We start from the raw sequence: 17,634 nt of genomic DNA, 5'->3' as shown, positions 1-17,634 counted from the left end.
CATCATCATCATCATCATCATCATCATCATCATCATCATCATCATCATCATCATCATCATCATCACCATCATCATCATCATCATCATCATCATCATCATCATCATCATCATCACCATCATCATCATCATCATCATCATCACCATCACCATCATCATCATCATCATCATCATCATCATCATATAAAAATTAGGCGCCAATTGCTGACAAACCATGCAATAGCTGCTGAGACGACAACTAGCACATTCCTATATAAATGAAGTCAATCGGTACCATTGCGACAAGGAGATTCCAACCACTTTCGGCATGTACAGCATATGTCTAATGTTTGGTTTTCGTCTCAGTTTTGATTAATGGTAATACAATCTACCTGAATACCATATCGAGTAAATTTGCTTATAGGCTTTGCTCTCCATAGGGTCACAATGTTTTCCAACAGCTGTTCACAAGATTACCCGAAGTTTCTGCTTAACAGCATAACAATTACAGATCAATTACGTCTTGCACTTTCGAATTCATTAATATAGCATACTCGATCGGTCCTTGGTACTCGCGTTGAAAGATAACGGATTAGTTTCTGGATACGGAATTGACTTAGGACACAACTGCAGAATGTACGCGATAGTTGGAAAAAAGTTTGCTTAAATGAAAGTCACCTGAAACTGTTGGATCCTGGAGTAACATTATTTTATCAAACTCTACAGAAAACAGGTACAAAAATCAGGTGTTATTTAGATTTAGTTGGATGTTTAGGAGAACCGGCGTTCAAGCCACATTGATTCATCTAAATATATATGGCTGCCGTAGTTTGATAACAATGTGACAACATATTACAATGATGTTTCATATGGCAATATATATTGAAGAAACGAAGAATTATTATTTGTTCTTGTGGGTGGGGGGGGGGGGGGTACTGCATGGAAAGTTAAACTCACCTCAAATTTTTGACATCATAGGGCCAAAGAAAATCAGCCTTCCGTACTTAAAAAGTGCTGAAAATTAACACCACGTGGCGAGATTTTTTTAAAAACTTGTCACCACATCTGAAAATATTGATTCATTTCCGACAGAGCTATATTGACTTGTAGGGACTCATAAAGATTAATATACATGCTCCTAATCTTAAGTAGAACAGGATATGTACAACTCGACCAAGTAATTGATGCACAGGTGGAGTAGACTGAGTCGCTACATTTCCTAATTTTTTGATACCTGGACCGCAAACAACTTCATTGTATCAAAATTATGATGTTGAGTAATTAGCCCCCTTGACAGGATCATGACGAAATGAATTTTCATGGACCAGTCGCCTAAAGTCGATAAGCATATTTAGTTGTTTTTTATTTAGTGAGTAAACATTCTGTCACGGTATGACATATTAACTCTTGAAATACGTCTATATAGGCATTTGTACAGTTGTATTGGATACCATTTAGAGAAAACGTCATCAGCGACGACGCCAGTACTTTTAGACTGCAGTGTGCTGTTTATAAAGTCTCGTTACTCTTCTGCTATACACCTTAACGGGTAAGTTTCACACTTTTAAAAAATTGTTCGAGTCTGTTTTTTTTTTAAAAGAAAGAAATCGACTGTTCAAACTAACTTTTTAGAAGTGAAAAGATAAGAAAGTAGAAAATCATAAATTGACGTGAATAGAAAATAATTGAAAAGTAGTTATAATTCGTTTTTTCGTTCAAGTTCAACGGTTTTGCCAGATATTCAGATATAGTAGTGCACAGTCATGTAAAATGATAGAGAAAATCGTACCTTGCCCTCCGATCGTATAGTAAACAGATTTCAAGTGTCATTTTTTACCGAACTGAAGGCCTGGTATTTAGACAAGGACTTTGTTGGTGCCACAATACGGAGGAATGGTGTCTACACGATTTCCACTTTAAAAATTCTGTGGCAAGTCACGAATCCATCGAGTCGAGAGGCAATGAATTCATCGAACCAAGGTTTCCAGTTTAACGTCATATAGTAATTAATGACTGTTGCGACAAGCCGTTTGTGTTTCGTGATAACGTCTCTTTGTGTTCTTTCGCATTAGGCCTGTTTCAGTACACGATCAAAGTTGAAGAATTTTTCACTCTTTTCCATTTCTCCATCTTAAAAATAAATTAAAAACTTTCGATAAACCCTGTAAGTTGCTATATAATAATATTTACCTGTTAGAATATGCGATGTGAAAATACAATTAAAATACCATATACAGACAAAATACGTCTCTTATATAAACATATATATACATAGTATTACATACATAAAAATGAAAGAAGACGAGTATGTTATTACATTATGTATTTACACTACGGTCCGTTTCACCAAAACTGCAAAGGGATCATCAGGTGTATGCGTGGGTGAGTAGATTCGCTGACATCCCCCGGGGCTGACATATTCAGACAAAATACATCTCCTATATATATTGCAATCACCTTGAAGAGGAAATTTTTCTTTTTGTTAGGCCTACGATTATACATCGCAAACACCCATAAAATCTACAGCAGGTCTAATACGAAAACCGTTCTAAGCTTATGTTTCAGCGTCAGCTTTAAATTTTAAAAGATTTTTTGGCTTTGTCCATATGAAGTGTATTAACTATTTTATTACCAGGGTACTTATGTATGAAGTCAAAAACTTAAATAAAAAAATTCAAAGTTCAGTAGATGACGAAAAGTATCGCACATTTATTTACGTTTTCTTCATTAATCTGAGGTTTTGAACTTGCACACAAGAACCGAGTGGGAATTTGCGAGATTTTCTGTTCTCGCGAGAGTGAGTGAGTTCTGTGTTTCTGTGGTGGCCTCTGTAAACAATCTCGAAGTACGGTGAAATCATTGGACGATTTGCAGTCTTCTTACAGGTAGGGTATACAGCGCAACTTTCTAAAAAAAAAAATTGGGACCATTGTGTTTGTGTTAGTAATAACTTAATGTTTGTGTATTTCATTGGTATCAAAATCTGTCATGTATTCAGAATAGAGCTGTGAAAACTATTCAGGGCAGCAACCATCTTACTTTTGATAGCAACACCATGTTTCCATGTCTATGAAATCTTAGTGTTTGTATATGACGAAAGAGTGACCACATCAGCCTGGTAGCCGAAATTTAGACAAATCAACATACAACATATAAAGTCCGTGTTGAGGATTGTACACGTCGTACTAAAACATCGGAAAAAAAGTGGAAAGGGCATTCACACTGCAGCTGGTCATAATTTACAAACGAGTCCACTTGACCTGACATAGAACATCGTCTGATTCCACACTGAAAACTCGTATTAATATTTGCTTCATTTTATCATACGACGCGACAAAAATTTGTTCTTACATTTTCTGTAGGTGAGCTATTTGTAGGTGATTCACACCAACTCTTAAAATGATGGCAATAATTGTAATGAGATTTTTGTCGCACCAGGTGATGAATTGGGGGCATTGTTCGTAACATATTTGAGGAGTCAAACCCCCTGGGGGTGGGGTATACCCCACAATTTTCAGACGGGGGTGTGCACTAAAAGTTTAAAACACTGACTCATGTATAATCTAAAAAAAACCAGACCCATTAGGGATTTTCAGTCACAACCATCCGGTCAATTACCTTTCTGATGTTGTGAAGGCTGGTATAATTAAAGTGACCCATCAAGGCGGCACATACCAGTATAGCTTTCTATTTGAGTACCCCCTCCCCCCGGGAGTCAGACGACGATCTGTTTCAAGTAAGCCGGTTTCTACGTGTTTAACAGTTATACTCAGTTACATCGCACAATTGTGACAAAAAGATGGATTTCTCAATGTTGTTTTTAATATATAGAATCTATCAACCACCTATGAGATGATATGTGACACCTCAGTTGTGACCTAATAACCAGGGTTTTGGGTTGAACGATCAACAAGTGGCTTTAAAAATGCGATCCCCGAGACGAATTTAAAAAGTCAATTTTCTTTCATTCCACGAGTTCAACCCTTGCTACTCAATCGCTATCATCAACAACATGCAACAATAACGGTTTGAAAGAGTAAGTGAGCGAAAGTGATATATTTGCCAAATATGGTATCATAGGCGACACATGTCAAAGTACTTTGGACATGAGGGCCATTCAAAACTGTTTCGTATTAATCTAGTGACGTCACAGTTACGTGTCGGTGAATTGCGCAGGAAGATGATGAGTTCGGAACATCAATAGATTACTTATTTTTTTTTGTTCATTTTTCTATACGTCTTTCTCCACGTCTTTCTCCCTCTTCAAAATGATTAAATGTAGCGTTTATGAAATATCAGGTCATGAAAAGTGATAAGGTGCGAAAAGATCCATAACAATTAATGTCTCTCTCAGAGAGAGAGAGAGAGAGAGAGAGAGAGAGAGAGAGAGAGAGAGAGAGAGAGAGAGAGAGAGAGAGAGAGAGAGAGAGAGAGAGAGAGAGAGAGAGAGAGAGAGAGAGAGAGAGAGAGAAGTACGTATGAACAGTTCATGAGCTCCTAACCATCGTGTTTGTACTTGATCAGATGCCACATTATCTAAGAGGTGTACAAGTTTTACTATCTCCTAACAATTATACACACTTTCATAGCATTTTAACCTCATTTCATGTGGCTATCTTACTTCGAAGGATATATGAAAATGCATGCATGATACCTCAGACCACTAACGTTAGTGGTCTGATATGATACATGTGGGGAAGGAGAGGTTTGACATTTGACAGAATCATTTCCCTGATGTGTTGTTAGAGGGCGACTCCAAAAGCACATGACGTGTATGATCTATCGGCAACGAACACATTTGACCGAATGATGATAGATCAATAACACGTTATAGACCTAAACATACTAAATGTATGATATTGGTTTTAATTCTACACTGGCTAGTAAAAGCTTGGTTTTTAAATCAGTCGCTATGAAACTGTACTAGTTGTAAAGCTGGAGTCAGAATTTACGGTGGGGGGGGGGGGGAGAATTGGGGACCATGAAAAAAATGAGGGTTCAAAGGGGAGGGACCATGACAATTCTGAAAGGAGGGGCCGAAATATTTTGCTCATGATTTGAACCAAATAAAACCTCATGAGCGGTGGTTTACCGAGTAAATTAAAAGAATCTCAATACCTTCTAAAACCTATATTCAGTGATGAGTTGGGTGACAGCCATGCGAATGTATTTGTGTATGCCTTCCTCTGTCTGTCTGTCTGTCTGTCTGTCTGTCTGTCTGTCTGTCTGTCTGTCTGTCTGTCTGTCTGTCTGTCTGTCTGTCTGTCTCTCTGTGCCAAGAATCAAGATTCCAGAACCATCCGCTTGTTTGTTGTTTGTTTTGTCTGTCTGTCTGTCTGTCTGTCTGTCTGTCTGTCTGTCTGTCTGTCTGTCTGTCTGTCTGTCTGTCTGTCTGTCTGTCTCTGTCTCTCTCTCTCTCTCTCTGCCGAGAATCAAGATTGAAAGATAAAACGCTGCTGACAAAGTATCTCAAAGTGCACCCTACTGTTAGACCTTTTTTCGCAAAGCCCACATTAAAGAAATATCTCATTATTATGAATGGATGCTGAAATTGATTTCCACTGTTACTTTAATGAAGTGCACCATACTATACAACACTGAAGTGGAGTGGGGGGGGGGGGTACTGTATCATTACACATTAAAATATGTGTAGCCGGGAAGGGCGGATACGAAAATTCTTGGGTTCATTTCGGGGGGGGGGGGGGGCTGCGATTTCTTTTGACCAAGATAATTTCTCCCCCCCTCCCCTGCCATAAATTCTGACGCCAGCCAAAGTGGAGTACCATTTTTTGAACAGACAACCACAGGATGTATTGTTAATCAGGAGTCGATAGTATCCACACGGATCTCAAAATCACTCTGATTAGATTTACTATGTAAACAGATACAACAACAGGTGATGCATCATTGTCCGGGGTGTACGTTAAGAACGAGTATGTTATTGTACCTAACATTAACAAAACATAAAAACGTCCCAGCTGCAGCTAGTGCTTTGTATGAAATTAGAAGCTATTTATGAAATTTGCTAGCAAACTTTATGACGTCATCCTTCATATTGAGATTTGTCTCAATATGGCGAGGGTGAAAGGGGAAAGAATATATAGGGGAAAAAATTAATTTACTCTATACTTTGTAAAATGTATGTATGACAATATGCTAACGATCATCGGAGGAATACGTACATGTATGTATGTATGTATGTATGTATGTATGTATGTATGTATGTATGTATGTATGTATGTATGAGTTTTAGTCAGATATCAAATATTTCATTTATTTGTGACGATAAGATGGTGACAAGGTTTATCCAATGTTTGGTGATATAGATCTATTATGTGGATGATGGATGATGATGATGATGGTGGTGGTGGTGGTGGTGGTGGTGGTAACGACGATGACGACGACGATGATAACTATGGTGGTGGCCATGACAGTGATGGTGATAGTGGTGGTGGTGGTGGTGGTGGTGGTGGTGGTGGTGGAGACGGCATTGAGCTCCTGCAAGCTGTATGTAGGCACAGTCATTGGATTATTATAGTAAAATGAAAGGGACCATGTCAAAGGCAACATTCCCTGTTCAATGCTGTCGCAAATTTGAAAAGCAGTACTAGTGATGAATTACAAACATGTGTGTCGATATTCTGTGTTGTACTAAGCTGACTTTGTGTAGCGCAAGCTGTCGTTAGCTCATAGCTACAGTAAAATACCAACAACTAATCCCAAAAACCACACTCTCGAGCGGCTATCAATTACGGTATATTAAGAATAATACTTGAAACTGGCACAAAGATGATCGCAAACAGATTTATAGTACAGACTCGAGTGTAGGGTTTGCATTACTCTGAGTAGGGTCCCCAGTGTTTGCTTGTTGCAAAGAATAATTGCTATTGGATGTACTTGTTTATTGAGAGAGTACCAGAATGTTCAAATGTTCACATTCAAAACAAGTTTAAATTGTCCAACAAAGTGAAATCTCGTCGAGAATGTGATAAACATTATTTCAGTTCTAAAAAAAACGGGAAAAGAACGAGGAATACCCTCTATTGACAAATGGAGTATTCCTGTTCTGCATGTGCGTTAAAAAATCACGTGATACTGAAAACAGTTTTATGTTCTTTTCAGAAAAAGATACCATGATGAAAAGGTTTTCCACGTTACTGATAATATGTATCATTTGGTGTAGTAATATCAAAGAAAGCCGAAGTTCCAAAAGCGAGGTAAATTTGAACTTTCTTTTTTTCAATTCATAAAATTTCGAGAGTACTTCCCATAAAATAATGGACAACCCCAAATAGGATGTACTAAACATTTTCGAGATGTTATGTCCTTGTTATACACACGTAGTACTCGTACACTGTTGGCATAGATAGATAGGTGAAACATAAAAAAAAACAACGTTTCCACTGGAATATTTTTGCTGTTTGTTGGTGATTGATAAGTTTTTGGCTATATTTCTAAAAAATTGTCCGTTTATGGTAGCTATTATTAAGAAATTGTACGTTTATGGTAGCTATTATTAAGAAAGTGTAATATGTTAATGGTAGCTACTACTAAGAAATTGTACGTTTATAGTAGATATGGTATGGGTATGGAAATTATTTCTAGTAACTGTATGTAATAGTAACTATTGCTATGGCTTATATGTACAATGTATTATATATATATGCATTCGTATAATATGTAATACGTAATATGATTCGTCGCCGATAGCATTTATTACTACATGGTTTTATCGAGATGCCCCGGGGTCATTTTTTTCTAATAAAACCGCGCAATTTCGCCAGAATTAAATGATGAGAGTGATGCAGAAGATAGTAAGTTTATACAATCCAAAGAACTGTCTAGTCCACTGGTGTAAATGAAGCTTTAACCCCAGATATGTTAATGTTAAATGTTACACATTCGATTAATTTCTTTCAATTGCAGAAAGATGGAAATGAAAAAGCTTCCGATCTTATGCTTCACGTGTACCAACGGCAATCTCGTAAGTCATACAGGCCGTATAGCAAGTGACTGTCACGTATGGCATCTCACTCACTAACATGTAGGGAATGAAACCTATATTTACAATATGCCTTTGTGATACACGTTGTACCTAGATATGTGTTCATGCTATCATGACAATGTACAGTATTGAAACTTGAATCAGAGAATGACGAAAGGTGATGTGATTATTAGCTCAGTTGTAACTTCATCAGATATGCAAAATACACGTAATATACAAATTAGACAACAAAGTACCAACCTAGAGAGAGTTCAATTAGGGGACACGATTCTGTGTACATCTAACACAACGTTTACAAAACAAAATACAGACACTAATAGGATGAAAACTTATAAAATGATACATTTGATCTCACGGTCAGATGAGACAGGGAACATTCGAACACAAAACTATGTACAACTTGTATTTGTGTTCACAGTTAGATAAGATATAACAATTTATAAGCCTGCTACAGTACCTGTGATTTGTTTGTGTGAGACGTATTGAACATTATGCAGCCTAATTGAAACTCTGTACTACTATCAGTCTGATAGTGCCTATACGATGAGTATATGTATGGCTAAGAATGTATAGACTCTACATACAAAGAAATGTGTTAGGTAAGTAGTCTGTTTTGAAAAAAAAAATTACACTGTGAGTAGATACGATATAAGAGATAGTTAAAATAGTCATCCACGCTAAACGACAGATTGATGATGATAAAAGCAGTACTTGTGGGTGGGTTAGACTGCTAAAGACACAGACAGAAAGACAGACAGACAGACAGACAGACAGACAGACAAACAGACAGACAGACAGACAGACAGAGACACAGATATACAGACTGACACAGACAGACAGACAGAGACACAGATAGACAGACTGACACAGGCAGATAGACAGACAGACAGACAGACAGACACACACACAGATAGACAGACTGACACAGACAGACAGACAGACAGACAGACAGCCAGACACAAACAAACAAACTGATGGTTCTGGAAGGGGACAGGCAGACAATTGCATCGTGATAGATACATGTAGATATACGTATAAATGTATAAATCGAATGATAATGAACGAAGAGAGAGATAGACGTTAATATGTATACAGTAAATATAGATAAAATAGATGGAAAGACACATATAAAGATAGATATATAGATATATATATAGGCAGATAGATGCATATAAAGATAGATGAATAGATAAATATATGGATGAATGGATCGATAGATAAATAAATAAATAAATAGATATATAGATAAATGGATACATAGATAGATAAATAGATGGATATACATACTATATAGACAGATAAATGGATAGATAGATTGATTGATAAAGAGATAGATAGATAGATAGATAGATAGATAGATAGATAGATAGATAAATAGATAGATAGATAGATAGATAGATACCCTCTCTTTAATACAATATAGTCAGTTCATAATTTGCCAATATTTGATAACATTTTCATTCATTTGATAAAGAGTTTATTTACCCTCCTAAATTTTGCCACCATCTATGTCCTGTCTCGTCAGCTAATACGTGCAACAGTGGACTGTGTCAGGGGATATGTCGTACTAATTCGAGGGACTGCAGAGCCGATGAAATGGTAGCTCCTTCCGGTTGTACATGTGACTCATCATTCCAGTGCTGTATTAGTAAGTTATTCTTTTAAAAAACATATCACGTGATAGTGAAGGAGCTACATGTAATCTAGAGTTTGAGTGTTCTCAGTGATAGAGGGTGGGCTTGACCGCTCATGGGGTGAGTTCAGGATAAAAACGTGGGTACTTCCACTTATTGGGTTTATTGGGTACTGTATTCTGTAGAGATAAGGCGTCTAAAATGGGGTCCTCTTTAGACAATTTTTCGATTTTGTTTGGTCTAAAGTGGAGTCCTGGATGGAACCACATAATAATTTCTCTTTTCATATCGCTGATTATGCATTTTGGTCTACAATGATGTCTTATAAAAGAGGTCTAGCCATTCGTGCGTTCTGCCCTTAATAATTAAGCGACCTTCGGTCGCATACATATCAGAGGAAAGCCTTAAGGTCTAGAAGCAGGACTGTATCTGCGCTAGCTCTCGTCTACTACTAAAGTAAGCACTGTACAGCGCCAGCAACATGGACATTCGAGATAAAATAAAATCGTAATATCCTGAACACTCGCCATATCGCGGTAAGCGCTAACTATCAGTTTTATCGCTGGCGGCGCTGTGCGGCTCATCGAAAGATTGGCCTGAAATTTGCTTTGTATGTGAGGTGCAATGGGTAGAGTCATGACATGGTGATTCATTCCGTCAAAGATACGCAGATTAAAAGTATAAAAGTGTGATTTTTTGGTCTTACTTTATTATAACTGTCATTGAAAATATAAGAAGACGATGTTATTTAGAATCAAATAACCATATGTTGAAAAATCATTATCATTACGTATACTATTATTTCATCCACAGGTGATCCAACTGCAAAGGGCTGTGCAGCAGATTGTAATGGCGTGTGTCGTCTGAATTTCTGTCTGGCATTAGAAATGCAAGCACCGAAAGGATGCAAGTGTGGCGGGAATTCAGTATGCTGTATAAGTGAGTTTGTCAGACAAGTTTTCTATTCTGAAAATGGGACTGTGATGATTGTTCTCATAATTTTGTTTACATCCGTCAGTTGAGCCACTAGATTGAAGTTTGTCTATTTAAATGAATTTATCACTGTATTAAAGAGTCTAGTTTTAAATTCTCAGCTAATTTTAGACTCTAAGACTATTAATGTCACTAAAGGAGTGAAATGGGAACAGCCGCGGAATGGTAGGAAAATACATCAAAATTAACGCCGTCAAAACTGTTTACTGCAATGCTACCTCACGTACACTGTCACGTCAGCGGTAAAATGTGCCCTGGCCTCAAGTTGCGAGAGTGTGATAACGTTTAGTTAGGTGAAGTACTTTATACTGACGTAGCACTTTGAAATATCTCCGTCTTTGTGGATTTCTTGTGAACTAGTGTTACTGTTAGCTTGAAAGATTCGATCGCTTCCCTAACGTGGAGCGCCCGCAACGACGACTCTTTCAGGCTAATGAACTTATTTTTCACAAAAGAATCTCAACAACTAGTCAGAACGAGTAATTACCTGTGTACAATCAAATACATGTACCCCTTTCGGCAAGGTCGGATCCCGTCGTATTATAGAGTTCGAAACTGAAGCTCGTGACCTTGAAAGTGGGCTGTTCGTCTTGATAAGAAGGTTGCACAGACGGTCGAGACCGAAAGATTCACTTGCAAGATATTATACATTGACTTCCATTCGTATATTGCTAAAAGATAAATGATTTATTTTAATTGTATCTTATTTGATATTATAGTAGTACATGTATATGTTAATTCACTTAAATTTTTTATTCTCTCTTGACAGACGATCCTACAGCTATCCCTTGCTCCGAGTGTAACGGCATGTGTCGAGAAACCTGTAACTTTGGTGAAATGGTTGCACCGGGTGCATGTACATGTGGACAGGACCGAACATGTTGCATTCGTAAGAAAGACGGCAATGTTTCTCTCTGTTTTATGTAGTATTCGTATCATGTGTACTATGCCTAACAACCTACCATGATCAGTTTGTAGTGTGTGTAAGTAAAGTAACATGAGTGAGTGAGTGAGTGAGTGAGTGAGTGACTCCCCATAGTTTACGAAAATACTTTTATTTCCCGGAGTAGCGTGCCAACAGGCTTAATACATACTTTAACATTATTACACGACTAGAAGTTTCATGTGTCACTGTCTTTTGTTTATGACTTGCCATAGCTGATCCTACTGTTCAACGTTGCAACGCTGACTGTGGTGGGAGATGCCGAACACAATGCCTTCTTGGTGAAAGACTTTCTACAGGGCCTTGTTATTGTATGGCGAATGGTGAAGAGCCTTCGTTCTGTTGTGTCGGTAAGGATGACACGATTTTGCCTTCTTGTAATGCTACACAATACTTAATATAAAAGAGTGTGGTGTGTTTTATTGCAAAATTGTGCAAATTTGAATGGTGTCTCTGGATACAAAACTTCATAATTTATTGACCATTTTTCTATTTGACCTTGAATATGGAGGTCAAGGTCAAAGGTCAGCTCCGATGCTGTATCTAAGGGTTTCAATTTAACCATGAAAATCGCATGTAGTCTGAGTTATCCTCCCCTCCACCCAAGATCGAGGATCCCAGTACTTGATGTGTTAGGAGAAAGAGAAACTTTGTGGAGTTTAACGTAATTTTATAGCATAGAGGTGGAATTGAGACAGTGACCAGTACTAATATATCAATGGCGCAGCGTTACGCTGACATGAATATGTCGTCGTATCAGTATTGTTGTAGGTTATGTCTATTTTTAAATTATTAGTTAGCCGAACATCCGGTTTCCCGCGTCGTAATTGTTGCAGGCTGAAGTAATACGCACGTGGTCTCGTGTCTTTTTCGTTTCCTAGATGACCCCGATGTTCAAGTGTGTGGTCAAGAATGTGACGGCATATGTCGGTACAATCGATGTCGACAAGACGAACTTGATGCTCCGACGAACTGCGACTGCTTGCAGGGATCCGGTGGGAACAGAGTTTGCTGCCAAGGTAGCCAAAAGGTTACTGTTTGTCGATAGTCCAGAGAGAGAGAGAGAGAGAGAGAGAGAGAGAGAGAGAGAGAGAGAGAGAGAGAGAGAGAGAGAGAGAGAGAGAGAGAGAGAGAGAGAGAGAGAGAGAGAGAGAGAGAGAGAGAGAGAGAGAGAGAGAGAGAGAGAGAGAGAGAGAGATTTCAAAGTATTATTCCATAAAATCATGGCTTATTTCTGTCTCCATTATGTTATTTAGAACCAGATGGAGTACCATTGCCAACCGAGGGACCAACAGAGGGTAAGAAGACTATACGTTTGATACATGAATATATGGCTGAAACTGTACGGAAAAAGTACACTATTATTGGATCGTGTAAGATTTTGGAGGGAAAAAGCAGGAATTTATCAAAACAAAATGCGAGTGTATATATCGCACATATTTTATTTGAAGGAGTTTGAGACTAATTATATAGTAGCAACACGGTGACTACATTTGATATGTTAATAAACGTACGCGTGTTACAGTAGTATAGTCAGTCTGAAAGAGAACGTAATGATATATTTTCTATTGTTACTGATATGAGTCATATTCGAATGATTAAACGAGACTAATTCGTGGTCTTTTAAGTGTTGCTATCATGTAGGCAACGTCTCACTTGAACTGAGAATTTGACGGATACCACTGCGGAATGCCAGCTTTCGGGTAACAAAGTTACTTTCAAACTAAACTATTGTTGTTCATTGGGGTAGATTACTCAAGGAGACAATACTGGAAATCTGCCAAAATGTAAACATGAAGATCATAGAGGTCTATAAAAATAGCTGAAAGCTGACTTTCCACAGTCGTATGACGTGTAGTGTCAACCAGTTAACTTTTTTATGGCGTAATAAAGCCTACATTTCCATTTTGTTGCAAATAGATGGCACCGGAAGTGGAGATCCACATATGATGACCTTTGACGAGAGCAAATACAGTTTCCAGGGCAACTGTTCGTATGTACTGGTCCAGGATAGCGTCAGCGACATCCCTCAATTTGTTGTCGAAATAAAGAACGAAATTGGGACACTCAAAGATAAGATTGTGTCACGGATACATGCCGTCACCATTCGAGTTGGCGACCATGAGATAGAAATGGACCAACATAAAGTTCTAATTGTAAGCAGACGATAACCTTTTATTCACTCACAGCATGTTCTGCCAGTCAACTGATGTTTTACATTGTAATCTTGTACAAATGAACTCAGTTTACCTGGAACCGGACAATATCTGGCTCGACAAAATCTCACTAAGGTTGCTACATTTTATCGTCTGCAGGGACACAAAATTAACTACATATATTACATTTCAATCTTTTATAAACATCACATACATATAGATCACGCAAAGAAATTGAAACAGCAAGATGTTTGTAGCGCCAGACGATGAAATGTGCCAATTTTACTAAGACTTCTATCGATGTAGACGATAAAATGTAGTAAATATTAATAAGATTGTTTTCGAGTCAGACGATGCTCTGTCTCGGGTTAACTGTCTGTTATTATGTACGTTGCCCCTTGGGTTCCTCCTCAGGCCACTATAGAAAATAGTGGTCTCAGGTTCCTCCTTTTAGAAGACGTCTAGGAGAGACCTTACGAGAATGATTTACATTTTGTTGTAAATATATGTTTACAAAAAAGAAAAACAACGGAACACTGCACTGCACTAAATTGCTTGGATATTTATCATAGCTTTCAACCTATCCCCTGGTCTCCTTCCAGGATGTATTGTCATGACATTAACATTTTTTAAAAAAGTAAGACTCTCCAACATAACTATGATAATACTGATAACGTGAAAAAATACTCTTGTTTTCAAATTGTTATCATATTAACTAATTTTAATGAAATGCACAATTTTTTTTAAAAACCCGAATGTATAGGTTGACAATGGACTGGTTACGCTGAGTACATTGCCGTGTATCTTGACGGATAGCGAAAGCCCTGTCACAACTATATCCCATGAGCAAGGTGTCATTCATGCGACCATTATGCCGGATCTTTCTGTCGTCTGGGATGGAAAAAAGAACGTTCTTGTTCACATCCATGAATCTTTGGCCGGACGAGTTACCGGTCTCCTAGGCAACGCTGACGGAGATTCTACCAACGACATGGTCGATAGGAATGGGGCCACCGTCGATATCGACACATTTCTAGAATCGTGGAAGGTAGATGAAAAGTAAGACAGCATTAATTTGTGTTAAAAGAGAAGAAGAGCAAGTTATAGTGTTCAAACATAGAACATAAGATTCATAGCCTGGTCGTCCCATGACACAACACCTGTTAGCCCTCGTACGTACAATAAATAACGTCATTGGACCGTTCACAAGTTATACCTTATTACCAGCAATGGTTATGATGTATTCTTCAGCAAGTAGAGTACTGTGAGAATCTTTTAAATATGCGTTGTATAAATTCAGTTTGTGGAAATTATAATGTGAAATCAGTGACATTGGGTAGGCTTCAAACTTGACATTTCTGTAACACTGTGATACTATTAGCTACATAGTAAACTGATAAAAAAAACCCTTCTTTTTTCAGCTGCTAAGACTGCTACGCTGAAGTATAGGTCAGAGGTCAAGAGAACGAGTTATGACGTCACGTCAGAGTGATGTTATATCAGCCAGCATTTGATCCATTCATCACCATGGCACCAATACAACATCGTTACTTCACCTCTTTCAAGAGTTCTAGTTACCCTTTACAGCTAATATATCTATTTCTGTTCTTCGGAATCTGCCTATATGAATTTTATTGCCAAATATTTGCACGGAATCTTTAATATATTTTACTTTATAGGCGATTGAGTACATGTATATTTCATTTAGGCATACTGAACAAAAAAAATCGCTCCTTCCAAGACATCAACAAACTATATTGATAAATTAGTACCGATTTAGTACCACTGGGCTTACAGCAGCGGTATCAAGTCATGACATCATTAAAAGGGGACACAAGAGAGAGACTGATTTCATCTTTAGGTGCATTTTTTAGAGTTTAAGTCTCTTTAAGTAGGGCTATGAAAATATGCAAATCTGTCTCAGAAGAGACGTGTTTTACACAACTTTAATTTTCTGGGTTCCTGAGTATAAGAAATGCAGGTAAATAAGACAAAGTCAGCCTTATCTTTATTCCCTTTCAAGAAAAAGGCAAGTTTCACGGAAAACTTTGTTGTTCAGTATGCCTATATATAGAACACAGTAAACTAAAAGAAGCAAGCAAATGTCTGTTTACGAGTTTTATTCCTTATATGCCGTAGTTTGGTACATGTCCTTGCCAAAAGGGATATTGATCTGATCTGATCGTCTTTCTCATATCAGTGTGTTATTTGTAAAACCCATCTGACGTTTAACTGGCTCTGTTTGATACAACCATGTAGAAACCAACAAGAAACTGCTACATATAAAAATAGCAAAATCGACATTTTGCCTAATCAAATTAACTAATAGGCCTCAATACAAATTTCAAATCATGGTTGTACCACGCTGTGCCACTCTACGATGCACTTTGCCGTCTCACACCCAAGGCCAGGGATAAGACAGTGCCTGGACATCACTGTGGTACGGCAAACGAGAAGTCTCATGATATCACAAATCAATTTTGATTTTTTAAAAAAAAGAACAAAACAGTTTCTTTCATATCAAATTGCATTAGCAAGTCCTTTCATTATTTTTTGAGATTTAAATTCGTTATTATTTTTACGTGCAAATCGATTTTTATTTCAAATTCATTTTCACTTCAAATTCATCTGTGGGGTGATATATAAGGTACCGTGTAAGGACTGTGATCAAATATGTATTGGCGAATAGGGAAGACAATTGAAAACCAGGATCGAAGAACATCACAAATCTGTGAGGGACAAACACTTTAGCATCGGCTTTAGCTGAACACTCCCGTAGCTACAGTCATGACGATCGACTGGGCCATGCGACTCTCTGACCATTATTGATACATCCACACTCGAGTTCCCGATAAAGATCGAGGGGTGGGGTGGGGGCTAACAACTGACGCTATAATCCAAGGTCAACAGAGGCGGGGCATCGAACTACATGTATCTAGCATTGATAGTTGCCCAAGACAAATCGATAGTTCAATGCGAAAATACTATGAACTGTTTGTATGTTATAACCCGTGTAAATCATTTGATCTACTAAGCTGATGAACATACGGTAACCATGACAACTGTGGCATAACACTAGGTAACCCGAATAACCGAATAAATTATTTATTTTTTGGTGCTTCCAAAAATGCAAAGGATTGTTTAGAATATGCAGGTACATAAACTTGCCAATGTAAAATGGAAACTTTATACTCCTTTCAAAGCACAAATCAACAGACTAGATTAGTTTTTAAGTATTTAACATAATTTAAATATTAATAACGTCTTAAAGGTCGTGCCCCTTTATATTCTGTTACTTTTTATTACACTTGACTTTACCCGTGACAAGACTCACGAGCATCTTATCTGGTCGGATGTCTACGTACACGGTAGGTGTGCGTGTGTGCGTGTGTGCGTGCGTGCGTGCGTGCGTGCGTGTGCGTGTGTGTGTGTGTGTGTGTGTGTGTGTGTGTGTGTGTTCAAGGGACTGGTTTGGATATAACTTAGTCGAAGAGTTATAACTTATAAGAACGAGGGTCAGGGTTCGACATCAACGTCACGTTAGCACACTCTACACATTTAATATTGAAATATTATCGGAGAGCCAACTTTTCGAACTATCTAGTATGAAATCGGAGTAATTTGATTTGAGAATTTACTTTTAAATCTAGACCAGACAAACTCGATCTTCATGCAAACGCTCTGAAAAAAAGCAAAATAATATTTTGTACTTTACAAACAGTGACGGTGCTGATACATTCCAATAATCAAACTGGTGACGTGGAGCTTTTTTTGAACATTACGTCGCAGTGGCATTTATTTTGTAAAAGTGCTTCTACTCATTTGAGATAGCGTTACCATGGTTTCAGTGAGTAGATATGACCTAACCTATGAAGTATCCCTGACCTTTAGCAACAAACACGACCCACAGCTGCAGGTGTTGTCATA

The 17,634-nt window shown here is 37.8% G+C and overlaps 1 protein-coding gene across 1 annotated transcript; it reads left to right on the top strand.

Moving 5' to 3' along the window:
* The first annotated feature begins 590 nt into the window (after nt 1-590).
* Nucleotides 591-15,657, top strand: LOC144435830 (uncharacterized). Its single transcript, XM_078124465.1, has 13 exons — nt 591-709; nt 1,403-1,525; nt 7,099-7,193; nt 7,903-7,960; nt 9,507-9,629; nt 10,429-10,554; nt 11,378-11,497; nt 11,767-11,901; nt 12,433-12,570; nt 12,808-12,849; nt 13,472-13,707; nt 14,471-14,766; nt 15,129-15,657. Exons 3-13 carry the CDS (start codon nt 7,110-7,112, stop codon nt 15,133-15,135), a joined length of 1,365 nt encoding a protein of 454 aa, XP_077980591.1. The 5' UTR covers nt 591-709; nt 1,403-1,525; nt 7,099-7,109; the 3' UTR covers nt 15,136-15,657.
* The last annotated feature ends 1,977 nt before the right edge of the window (nt 15,658-17,634 follow it).

Source organism: Glandiceps talaboti, chromosome 5, assembly GCF_964340395.1.
Source record: "Glandiceps talaboti chromosome 5, keGlaTala1.1, whole genome shotgun sequence".
NCBI lineage: Eukaryota > Metazoa > Hemichordata > Enteropneusta > Spengelidae > Glandiceps > Glandiceps talaboti.
Note: the sequence above shows the minus strand (reverse complement) of the source record. Positions and strands in the feature narration are given on the sequence as shown.

Coding starts and splice junctions, on each gene's coding strand:
- LOC144435830 (XM_078124465.1), top strand. CDS start 7,110: ATGATGAAAAGGTTTTCCACGTTACTGATAATATGTATCATTTGGTGT. Junction 11,902..12,432: donor GCCTTCGTTCTGTTGTGTCG/GTAAGGATGACA, acceptor TTCGTTTCCTAG/ATGACCCCGATGTTCAAGTG. Junction 12,850..13,471: donor AACCGAGGGACCAACAGAGG/GTAAGAAGACTA, acceptor TGTTGCAAATAG/ATGGCACCGGAAGTGGAGAT.